The sequence below is a fragment of the Eublepharis macularius genome, chromosome 14 (assembly GCF_028583425.1).
Source record: "Eublepharis macularius isolate TG4126 chromosome 14, MPM_Emac_v1.0, whole genome shotgun sequence".
Taxonomy (NCBI): domain Eukaryota; kingdom Metazoa; phylum Chordata; class Lepidosauria; order Squamata; family Eublepharidae; genus Eublepharis; species Eublepharis macularius.
In genome coordinates, this window is record NC_072803.1 from 36,685,630 (window position 1) to 36,697,775 (window position 12,146).

At 43.7% G+C, this 12,146-nt stretch overlaps 1 protein-coding gene across 1 annotated transcript; it reads left to right on the forward strand.

The window, feature by feature from the left end:
* The first annotated feature begins 2,300 nt into the window (after positions 1–2,300).
* On the forward strand, positions 2,301–11,821 carry GKN1 (gastrokine 1). Its single transcript, XM_054997245.1, has 6 exons — positions 2,301–2,320; positions 5,005–5,058; positions 6,486–6,623; positions 7,482–7,592; positions 8,986–9,127; positions 11,727–11,821. The coding sequence occupies exons 1-6, from the start codon at positions 2,309–2,311 to the stop codon at positions 11,819–11,821; spliced, it is 552 nt and encodes a 183-aa protein (XP_054853220.1). The 5' UTR covers positions 2,301–2,308.
* The last annotated feature ends 325 nt before the right edge of the window (positions 11,822–12,146 follow it).

The window sequence follows — 12,146 nt, forward strand, 5'->3', positions numbered from 1 at the left end:
GCCCCCAATGGCAGGTGATTGCCAAGTGTCTTGCCACCTCTCGCTGAGCACCAGCAATCAATGGACAGAGCGGCAAACTGGCAGGAGTTTACCAGCCATCTGCAGGAATCTATAAAGACAAACATCCCCGTATGAAAAAGTAAACAAATTCCACTGCTATTTATATCAGGTGTGAAAACACTAACAAGATCAAAGTATTGTAATACATAAACTGAGAGCCAAACTGAGATCCAGTTTGGTGTAGTGGTTAAGACAACGGGACTCTAATCTGGAGAGCTGGGTTTGATTCCCCACTCCTCTACTTGAAGCCAGCTGGGTGACCCTGGGCGAGTCACAGTTCTCTGGAGCTCTCTCAGCCCCACCCACCTCACAGAGTGATTGTTGTGGGGTAATAATAACACTTTGTAAACTGCTCTGAGTGGGCATTAAGTTGTCCTGAAGGGCGGTATATAAATCGAATGTTATTATTATTAATGTTATTAAACACAAATTATGCCTGTATTTGGCATGCAATGGAACTGTAAGGATGGATACACTCTCCTCCAATTACAGATTAACCAGTCCATAAACACAAAACACCATAATTAGTCCTGGTGTGACTTCTTTTGTAGTGGAATTAGTCCTGGTGTGACTTCTTTTGTAGTGGAAAATATTTGAATGGTGATCCCCACAGAAGCGGGATGAAAATAAATGATGACAATCTCCCAACAGGATTCCGGATGCCTTCCTGTTTCACTGCATTCTTGTTCACGGGAATTGCTTATCTGTAATAAACATCAAGAACATAATGACCCCTGCCTGCCACCTTTTTACAACAGGATTCTATGTATGTGCGTACTCACTCGGTTCCAGCTGACAAATTTCACGACCGCATCTCGTGCTTGGTCAAAGGCTGGTGCAGAAACACTCAACAAGCCGAGTACTTAACGTAAAACATAGAGTGAAATCTTAAACCTACAGTTCCCATTTCCCACGGCTCCAATGACTTACACTGTTGCAATTCTCAAGTCATTAACAGCAACAGCTCAAAATGATGTTACTACACAAACCCCGTGCAGGAACCTAGCTAGCCTAACTGGAAGAGATGTGATCATGGGTCACTACTGGCATGCATGCATGCTCACTCACACACACAAAGAAATCCACAGTGAGTCCCCTGCTGCCCACCCCCACTGATTGCTAAGTCTTCAGAAAGTGAAATCATTGCACCCTACCAAGAATGCATACAACCAGGGCTTTTTTTCAGGGGGAACACGGGGGAACGGAGTTCCGGAACCTCTTGAAAATGGTCACATGGCTGCTGGCCCCGCCCCCTGATCTCCAGACAGAGGGGAGTTTAGATTGACCTCCACTGAGCAGCACAGAGGGCAATCTCAACGCCCCTCTGTCTGGAGATCAGGGGGCGGGGCCACCAGCCATGTGACCATTTTCTCTGAGGGCAACCCGCTGAGTTCCACCACCTATTTTCCCAGAAAAAAAGCTCTGCATACAACGCATGCTTGCCTGGGTTGTCTGCTGGTGCCGGGTGATCACCAGGCAGCTTGCTACTTCCCACAAATTGCCAGTGATTGGCAAGCAGTGGGCAAACTGTCGGGAATTTGCCTGCCACTGGTGGGCATCTGGGAACCCTATGGCAACCCTAGTGGCCATTGCCAACCTCCAAGTGGGGCTGGGAGATCTCCTAGAATTACCACTAATCTCCAGAGGTCAGTTCCCCTGGAGAAAATGGCTGCTTTAGAGGGTGGAATTATACCCCACTGAGGTCCCTCCCCTGCAAACCCTCCCTCCCCCAAATACTTGTTAAAACAGAAACTCATAGCAATTGGAATTAATTTTCAATTTTTAAAAAATCTGATTTTACCTTTTTTTAAAAAAAAATTATTTTCATCCGCCCAATCCCTATATTTTATCCACCCTTGATGAAATCTAAACATAGAAATATAATTTTGCCAGAACTTCTGGCATGTGTACTTATTCTATTGTATAGGGACTTGTTTGTTTTGTAGGATCAAACTCTGTCTAAATTAAGCATACTTTTTTTTCTTAAAAAATGACACATCCCACCCATTTGTTCTGGGTAGTCAAATGTTACCAAAAAGATATTGATTATACCATTTCCAGGTTATCTTTTATCTGCCCAAAGTAACTTATCTGCAGGGTGTCACCCAAGAAAGGCTGTGCCAGCTGCAATTCCAGAGTGATAAAGTGCCATATCTCAATGACCTGTCCACACCTAACTTTAGGAGAGCCGTGAATATAAAGTGAAGGGCTCGAATCTGACTAGTCCCACATCTCTTCTAGCAACAAAATGAAGCTGCTTGTGAGTATTATGGATTTTTAATTTTCTTTTCAAAATCCCTGGAACATTTGGATTGTAGCCATTTTTAAAAGTTTTGAACTCTTTTTATCTGGATGCTTTCTTTAAAAACCCAATGCTTAGTTCAAGGGAGAGTATTTTTAGTCCCACCATTGGGCTTTATAAGCTGCTTTTCGCATTAACTCCTGGTCGGCTTGCCGTCTATGGTGGTCGCTGTGGCTGAATTAAAGCAACACATTAACAACCGTGCTTCTTGGGGAACAAATGCTCCCTTAAAACATTCGATCCTTTCAGGGCATGGCCCTCAAGTTCTAAGGGAGAAACTGAAATTTATTGGGTCCAAATTCAAGATGAAAACCTTTTGTTTCCTAACCAATAAACAGTCTATTGTTTTCCTAAAACTTTTATTTAAAAAACAATCTGATAATTATAGACCTGATTTAAAAAATTATTAAATAGGTTCACAGAACACTATCATACCCCATAGAAATCAATCCCATATAAGTATAAAAGTCTACCTAAAATGAATTCTGGAAAAAACGTTGAATTTCTGAGCTTTTTACCTTACCCAAAGCTTTGCCAGAAAAGGGGAAAGCAGAGTTAATTGAATTCCAAGTCAGACGGATTCAGGAATTATAGGGTAACGGCAGTTTATATAGATGCTGTTGCTTAAGTTTACACCTGGCTATACCGAACCTTCTGATTCATGCCCTCTAAGCAAGCTCTGATAGACACTATATTGACAACATGACTTTTCCTGGGCATCAAATTAACTGTGTGGCATTGCTCTTTGCTGAGGGCTAGATTGCCGGGAGATCAGCCTTTCGTAACTCATCCTATCAATAAACAATACATCTGTTTTGGCCTGCTTGTTCAAGGCTGAAGAAAGGAAGAATAACTTTTACAAAACACCTGGGGAAAAAATGTATACGCAAGAACAGTCAAGCAATCCATGTCAAACATATCTATAAATTCCACAGATGAACTGCACAGCATAACTAATTAACATTACATCCTATCACAAGTTCAGCCGATCCCCCAAACCTCTTTTCTGTATCTCCAGTAGCCTCATAGCAGGCTTCTGTCATTTACTGATTGAGGCTGAAAGATGAGCCACTTGAGTCCATTCAATGAGTCCAGGGCTCTGCTGAAATTTGAGACACATTACACCGATTATTTAAATTTGCTTTAAACTACTTGTATTACTATTAGCTGCCCCAAAGAACCTTGGAAATGTCAACTTGTGGGGGTGATTGGACTTCTTCATAAAGCCCTAGCTGAGCCCTAGCTGAATATAGAACTGCAGTTCCCTCGTAACTTCACCTGGGAATCATGTTGTACAATTTTCAAACTAGGCTAAATAGGTTATGCAAGGTCTATATGCTGTCCAATTAATAGGGCTGTTAACAGGCCTGGAGTAGTATGTCCTGTCCTGTTAATAGAAGCTTAATGTGTTGAAATGGGTAGCAGAATCTCTTTATGGCACGGAAGTACATAATATCACCTTATAAATAACATACCATTAAGTCTGTATTTTAAAAGACAGAACATTTTCTTCCAAACAGCTGGCAAACCTACCACTAGATCACACTGCTTTTTGCTAGGGTTGCCGGATCCCCTGGGGGCAAAAGCAGGGAATGAAGGGTCATGGGTGGAGTTGCCCTGGGGGGGAACTCACCCTGCACGTGCTCTGGAACACCCACATTGCTCCAAGAATGACATCATTTCTGGCATGACACTGAAGTAAGGGGCTGTGCTGGGGGCTGATTGAGTAAAAATCAACTCCAAACACTAAATTAGGGGCCCATTTTTACTCATTTGGCTCCTGGCATAACCCAGCGCTTCAGCATTGCTCCAGGAATGATGTCATCCCCTGCATGGTGCAGGGGTGCTCCGAAGCATATGGAAGCGTGCTTCGCCTCCACTGCTGCATTCCTGCACCTCCCCTGCCCCCGCCAGCCAGGTGAAGGTGGCAGAGGGCAGAGGCTGGGGGTGGGGACCCCCATCCCCACTGGGGACTGGCAAATCTACTTCTTGCCTTTTTAAAATTCCCATATACATGATGTTTCATCCTCTAGTTTTAAAACACTGGTTAGGAGAGGTTCCCTGGAAAAGTGAACATAACATTGAACTGGAAATTGAGACAGATTCTCAACTCTTGCCCCACATGTGCATGCACATATGCATTACAGGTGAGTGCAAAGAAGCCCCTGTGCACCTGTTCCAAGTATTCCACCCAGTGGAGAGTTGCAAATGGCAATAGCTCCCTGGCACATATACAACAAGTGCTCACGCTGTGAAACAGATTTTGTCCACAACTGATCAACCCAGCAATGGGCTTGAGCACAAACCTAATAACTTCAGTGGACCAAACTATTTTGGATTATGGGCTTAAACTGTAAAGTGCAAAGTGACCCATTTATACCCCCAACACATATCTGTACTTTTTATCAAGTTTTAACTTCAAGGGTTGCAAATCACCATTTTGGAATTTGAAAGTGCTACCTACATGTAGATTCGAAAATTTGAACCATTTGGAGAATCCCATTAGCCCCTCTTTTCCTCACATTCAAAATAATGTCACATAGGGTGTATGCTTGAGTCTATTCATTCTAATTAAATATTGAGAATAACCTTTTAGCGAGACAATCTATTTAATACTGCCATTCTTCTGAAATCCATTTCAGATTCTGAGCGTTGCTCTTCTGGGAGTTTTTCTCTCCCCAGTCTTGACCACTGATGTAAGTACCATGACAAGTCATAGTTATTGCTCTCATGCAAACATTTCAAGTTGCGCCTTGTTAATGTTATTTTATAGAAGTTAGATATTAGAAGTATCCTTAAAGTGCAGTCCTAAGCAGAGTTATACCCTTCGAATTCCATAGAAATCAATAGATTTAGAAGAGTGTCTCTGTTTAGAAATGCACTGCAAGATTACTTTCATATATTATATATGGAATATGGTATTTTCAGGGGGAAATTGGCAGGTGTCAGAAGGGTTAGTCCCGCTACCCTCAGTCCTCGGTGTAGTGTCGGGGCACTCAATTTGACTGCAAAATGAAAAGCAAATGTATGCACAGAATCACAGGAGCAAGAACCAATAAGTAACCATGAATTTTAGAATGCTGCAACCAGAAGTAACTGATGAGCAGGGCACATTTCGAGGGGGAACATGCAGGAATGCAGTTCCAGCAGTTCCCCAAAGAGGTCACATGTCAGATGGCCCCGCCCACCTGACTCTCGGGCCATTTTGGGCCCGTTTCAGCCTGGATTGGTGCTGAAACAGCCTGGATCAGGCCTCTGACGGGTGGTGGATCACTCTCCCGCTCATTTTGGGCCCCTTTTCAGCCATTTTCAGCCACTTTTTGCCATTTTGGATGCAATTTTAACCCTGAATGGCCAGGATTGGGTCCAAAACTGTCAGAATAGGTGATGGTTGTTGTGGGTTTTCCGGGCTGTATTGCCGTGGTCTTGGCATTGTAGTTCCTGACGTTTCGCCAACAGCTGTGGCTGGCATCTTCAGAGGTGTAGCACCAAAAGACAGAGATCTCTCGTGACACTGAGAGATCTCTGTCTTTTGGTGCTACACCTCTGAAGATGCCAGCCACAGCTGCTGGCGAAACGTCAGGAACTACAATGCCAAGACCACGGCAATACAGCCCAGAAAACCCACAACAACCATCGTTCTCCGGCCGTGAAAGCCTTCGACAGAATAGGTGATGTTAGGGGGGGTGGCATATGCAAATCGGTTATAATAATGACACACTTCCGGTGATGGCAAGAGGCATGGCATATGCTGTTATGCTAATGAGTTATGCTAATGAGTTCCTCCAGCTCTTTTTCTGCGAAATGACCGCTGCTGATGAGGTTGTAAACAAAGGAACCAGAAGGAAAATTGCAAGGGCAAGTGCAAACTTCTTAGGACATACTTTCAAGCAACTGTATAGTAGAATCTTGCCCATGAGGCATAAATGTCCTAGCTGGGGATGCAGCATAACATTTGGCAGATTCTGAACAGCCAACTAGAACCGGAGATTCTGCCTGTAGTATATTTGTTTAAGAACAACCACTCGTAGGATTAGGGGGGAAATCCTCTATTTTGGGAGATCTGGAACACTGAATTACTGGTTTGATCATTTTTCTTTCTTTCTTCTATTTTCCATTCAAGAATGTCAATGTAAATAACCAGGGAAATAGAGGAGGAAATTCCCACCAGTCCGTGAGCATCGATAACCAAAAGCAGGTGGTGAATGTCGACAATAACAATGGATGGCACTCATGGAACACTGTCTGGGATTACCGCAGTGTAAGGCACCTGTGTGCATTTTTATTTCTTTGTTTCACATATGATTGGGTGGGTATTGCTTCAAACAGGTACCAAATGGATTTGTACTGATGGCATGATTATATGTTAAGGCTGCCATCCTCAGCCTGTGAGAAAACACATCCCTCTGAACACAGCAGGCCTTTGTTCTGCCCAAACACATTTGCTTGTGTATTAAATGTATAGTCAATGACAGCAACTCATTCTTAATGCTAACTAATAATAATTTTTAGTGTGTATGTAGCGTTCAAAGTTTCGTGTATGCATTGTCTCAGTGATCCTTGCAAGAGCCTCGCAAAGTTAATTAATAATAATGCCTAGCATACTTGTATGCATTGCCACCTCACAAGTTCATGGCTGAAGTGAGATTTGAACCAGGAAATTCCCGGCTTGTACCCCTCGTTGCTAAACTACAAAACACAATTCCTTCAGCGAAATTATCTTTCTGCAAGGAACGGCAGGTCCCCATGCATGTTAAAGCAGCCTAATCGGGTCCTAAGAGAAATTTTTGCCCTAGTTTTTGGGGGGAGGGGCCAAAGCTCAGTGGTAGAGCTTGAGGGGTGGCATGCGAAAGGTCACGGGTTTCTCACCCCTGAGATGGATTGCAAGTTACAAAACTGGGAATCATCTCTGTTTTATCCCAGTGCCTGGAGAACTAGCCAATCAGAGTACACACTGCTGTGCCAGATGGGCAAGTGGTCTGACTGAATGCAAATCAGCTTCTATGTTCATTAAGTTAGATGAGGAAAATAAGAGAAAGGATACAGAAAATGAACAATTTCCTTCCAAAGTTCTAGGGGTACTTGTAACATGTGGCTGATTACTATATTGTTTCAACAGGGCTACATAGCTACCCGGATATTTGCCAAAAAATCCTGTATTATTGCACCTCTGAATAAACACATAATGCCAGATGTGACTGTCCTGCCACAAGCCATCAAGGAAAAGCAGGTAAGGCTTTGATTCATATTTGTTTAATCACATCAGAGGCATTTGTTTTGTTACAGTCAGGCAAAGTGGAATATTAATTATGGTAGGTTTGGAACAGTGAAAAAGAACACCCCAAATGTTTTTGTTAGCAGTGGAATTCACTGGCATGGGATTTGATGATGATGTCCACTAGCATTTATGGCTTATAAAAAGAACAAACACATTCCCAAGAATAGATCTCTCACATGACTACTACTAGTCATGATGATCCCTCATGAAACCTTCATGTAGAGTTGCAATATATCTCTAAACTCACCAGATATTAGAGCCATCATTTTCATACCCTTCCAGAGGCATCTGGCTGGCTGCTGTTGAAGACAGAATGCAAGACTAGGTTCTTGGTCTAATCCAGTAAAACAGTTCTTCTGTTCCTAAGAGAACTGAACAAAAGGGTTTTCTGTAACTGGACGACCCAGTAGATGCTGGAGTGTACAGATTACTACTGTACAACAGCTCCAGTTTACAGTCCACCTAGAACTATACTCCTTCCATCATTCCCCAGCCCTTGTTCCTGGATGAACTGGCCAGTGGAACCAACTCTTGCTTGGCTTCCATGGCCAGGATCATCATCCTGAAAGGCTGGGTAGGTGCCTGGCAATATTACCAGAGTCCTTTGAACCTGGTTCAATTTGTAATCTACCCTTAGTGTTGCTCACCCAAGAACATAAGACTAGCAGTGAATGTAGATTACGGATTGTGAAAGTGATGTGAAAGGCACTGAGAGAGAAGGTAATGGCATGTCTCATGAGGTTAGGGAGCACAGCACAGCTTTTTCAAAGAATCCTCCAAAAAAAAAAACCTGGAAAGTACCCCCTTATTTTCAATCAACTTTCTTAAATGCTTTCTCCAGTTATCACCTTACCTAACCTGAGAAACCAAGGTTGAAGACCCAAATGGGTTACGTGATGACATCACTTCCAGGAAGTGATGTTATTGCACAGGCCACGTGATGCCCTGGGGAGCGCTCCTGCACACCACAGCGGGCCAAAACAGGCCCAATTTGGGCCCATTTCAGACTGAATCGGGCTGCTGCAGAGCCTGGGAGCACTGCTAGGGCAGCGCGACAGGCCACAGAGTGCTCCTGTGCTCTGCAGCAGGCCGAATTGGGCCTGTTTCAGGCTGAAACTGGCCTACTGCTGCGTGCAGGAGTGTGCCACACCACCAGGGAGCACACCCCGGGAGGCGGGTTCCCCCGCCTTCCCCCCCACCAGCCAGGTAAGTGGGGGCGGGGTGTGGAGGACGGAATCGAGGGATCTCCTGCCCCCAGCGGGGGACTGGCAACCCTATTCACTGATCATATTGAACCCAATCTTTAAATGCTGTGTTGCTGTCTCCCCCACCCCCCTCCATTTAGAAGACTGGTGCTCAAGGACCTCCATCCAAGCAAGTGACTTACACTGTCTCCCGGAATAAGATCACTGACCTGAGCTCATATGGGAAGAATATTGAGAACCTGTGCAGAGGGCTTCCAACCTACCTTGCTCACGAAGTAAAAGGTCAGCACTTACCTGCATTTTTTTGCAGAATGCAAAGTTTTTCTTTTTCAGCAATATGTAATGGTTTTGCCCTACTACCTGCCTTATGCTTGCAACAGTGGAATGGGTCCTGCAAAAAAAGGGTGTGTGTGAGAGAGAATTAAAACCTGTTTCATGTGTTAAGATTCTAGCCTGCTCCAAAGTTTGTAACTTGACAAGACCGAAACACTTGCAATCCGATCAGCAAAATACCTGTGGATGGATTAATTAGAACAATCTCCCACTCTATCCCATGAACTTGTAATACTTTCCAAATGCTTTTCTCTTTCCAAAGAGATGACCATCTAAACAGTTTGTAGACTAGGCTTGGAGTGGAGCAGGACTTAGTCCTTGGAGTGGTAGAGTAGGTTCCCAGTAGATAAATGGCTCTTCACTTCTAGGTCCTGGAGATAAGAAATTAAAACATTAAGTTGGATCCAGACTAAACTGGCAGTTTCCACTGATTCCCTCTTCTCATTACTGATCTCCCTTAAGTAAGTCCTTTGGGTCCCTTTTCTTCCCCGAGCAGCATTTTGTGGAGATCAGTGGGCTGCATTAGGAGGGGTGAGGCAGGAAGGTCCATCCTGCTGTTGGAACATTTAGTCTGGAGAATCAATTAAAAATAGGGGTTCAGTAAATATTCCTGATTATTTATTGCATGCCATCCTGCACTTCCTCCAAGGAGCTCAGGGGCAGCACACATGGTTGTCCCCTCTTCCATTCTATCCTTAGAACAACCTTGAGAGGTTGAGAGAGAATGACGGATCCTGGATCATCCCATGATTTCATCCTAAGTAGGGATTTGGACTTAAGCCTCACCAGGCCAGCACTCTAACCATGACATCACACTTTGCAGTTGTCAGGAGCAAAGATAATGTATTCATAGGGTCCCAAATATAATGACAGGTTTCTAAATAGTCACCTTAGTTCTGCAAAGCAAGATAGATGATGGCACCACATAAGACATCAGGCAATTGAGCCAATTAAGTAGTCTGGGGAAAGGATGGACAACTTCCCGCATTTAGTATAAGAAGCCAGTCACACATTAGAGCACTGATGAACAAGTGATGAAATGAGCATGAGACACAATTGCAAGGAAGATGGAAGGAAGACTGAGCAAGCCTGTGAGCTGCTCGTATGTTAGCTAGGATCTAGTCTAAAAAATGAAATTTTAAAAAATGAAAGATGAAATAAAAAATTGAAAGAGCTCACCCTCATAACAATGAGAGACGTGTATCCCAAACACCTGATGCCTTCTTTCAATAAGATTAAAATATTTGTAGAAATAATTTGGGGGAGGTATATCAGAAATATACCCCATATTGGCTTTTGTCAATTACATGCCAGTCCAAACAAAAAGGCTTTATGGTGCTTCCAAAAAAATGCCAAAATCTAGACCTAGGCATTTTCTGGAAGCATCATAAAGCATCTCCACAATGCTGAGGCAACCAATAAGAACCCTTCTCTAGGTTCCCTTGGCATTCACAGTTGGTTCACATTAGATAGAATTAGGGGATCTTCTTGGCCACTTTTAAAGACTGTGATAAAGGAGAAGGCTGGCTTCAAAGTACGTGGGGCCCATGATGTGAATGTGCCAGGGAGACCGGTTGTCAGATTTTGTACAAGCTAAGTTTTTGGAACAAACATCAAAATGACACAATCATACCCACATCCTCAGGAATGCATTGAACTGACACCCAAGCTACAAGTGACGCATGACACAGGTTGGACACTTGTCAGCTTCCCTCAAGTTTTGATGGGAAATGTAGGCATCCTGGTCCTGCAGCTTGGCTCTGCATTTCTTTGAAGTTTACAGAGCGGCAGTCTCTGTAAACCATGATGTGAATGTGCCAGGGAGACCGGTTGTCAGATTTTGTACAAGCTAAGTTTTTGGAACAAACATCAAAATGACACAATCATACCCACATCCTCAGGAATGCATTGAACTGACACCCAAGCTACAAGTGACGCATGACACAGGTTGGACACTTGTCAGCTTCCCTCAAGTTTTGATGGGAAATGTAGGCATCCTGGTCCTGCAGCTTGGCTCTGCATTTCTTTGAAGTTTACAGAGCGGCAGTCTATGGGAGGGAGACCATGTGGTCGGGAGTGGAGTGCAGGCGTCGGGCTGTCACCAGGTGCCCCCTTTCCCCTTCACTGTGTGTGTGTGTGTGGGGGGGTTCTATAAACTTCAATTAAATGGAGAGCCAAGCTGTAAGACCAAGACGCCTACATTTCCCATCAAAACTTGAGGGAAGTTGACAAGTGTCCAACCTGTGTCAGGTGTCACTTGTAGCTTGGCTCTGAATTTCTCAGGACCCCATTGAGATAATCCCAGCGAGGCAGTTATCAGTCATTCACCACAACCTGAAGGAATATCTCCCCCCTCCTCAGGACAACCAAAACCACTCAAGACAGAACAGCCCCACCAAAGCCAATGAGGAAGCCATGGTAGTTAAACTGGTATAAAATCAACTTACATTGTTAGTATGGATATACTCATAAGTTACAGAACAATAAAAAGGTATTGTCCTGTTTCTCTCGAAATGTCTTTCTGACAATGCCACTTCTTCCTTTTCAGCACCAAGCTTTCTCTACTACTCTGGATCCTGTTTCAATGCTAATATCCTTTGCCTTCTGGGAATCAGCTATTGTGGAGAGACCTTCGAAGCCTGATGATTCTCTAACTGCTGTTGTGTGAAAACATGATCAAAGTCCAATTGCTTAGATAAAAATCTCTTCAGACCCTGTATTTTATTCCTTTTTTTGTTATTCCTTTTATGCTGGCAACATAGAAAAATGACAAGTGTGGGTACGCTGCTTGCCTAGTAAATGTGCCTAGAATGATCAAGTCTGAGATAATGACTGATTCTTCACTTTTGAATCCTGCCCTTCCTCCCACCAAAGTACAAAAGAACAACCTTCTCAACAACCTAGTGAGACAGCTTTGGCTGAGAGATGCTGACCACAGCTTAGGCTAGAAACATCTCATTTCAACCCT

Coding starts and splice junctions, on each gene's coding strand:
- GKN1 (XM_054997245.1), top strand. Junction 6,624..7,481: donor CTGTCTGGGATTACCGCAGT/GTAAGGCACCTG, acceptor TTGTTTCAACAG/GGCTACATAGCTACCCGGAT. Junction 9,128..11,726: donor CCTTGCTCACGAAGTAAAAG/GTCAGCACTTAC, acceptor CTTCCTTTTCAG/CACCAAGCTTTCTCTACTAC.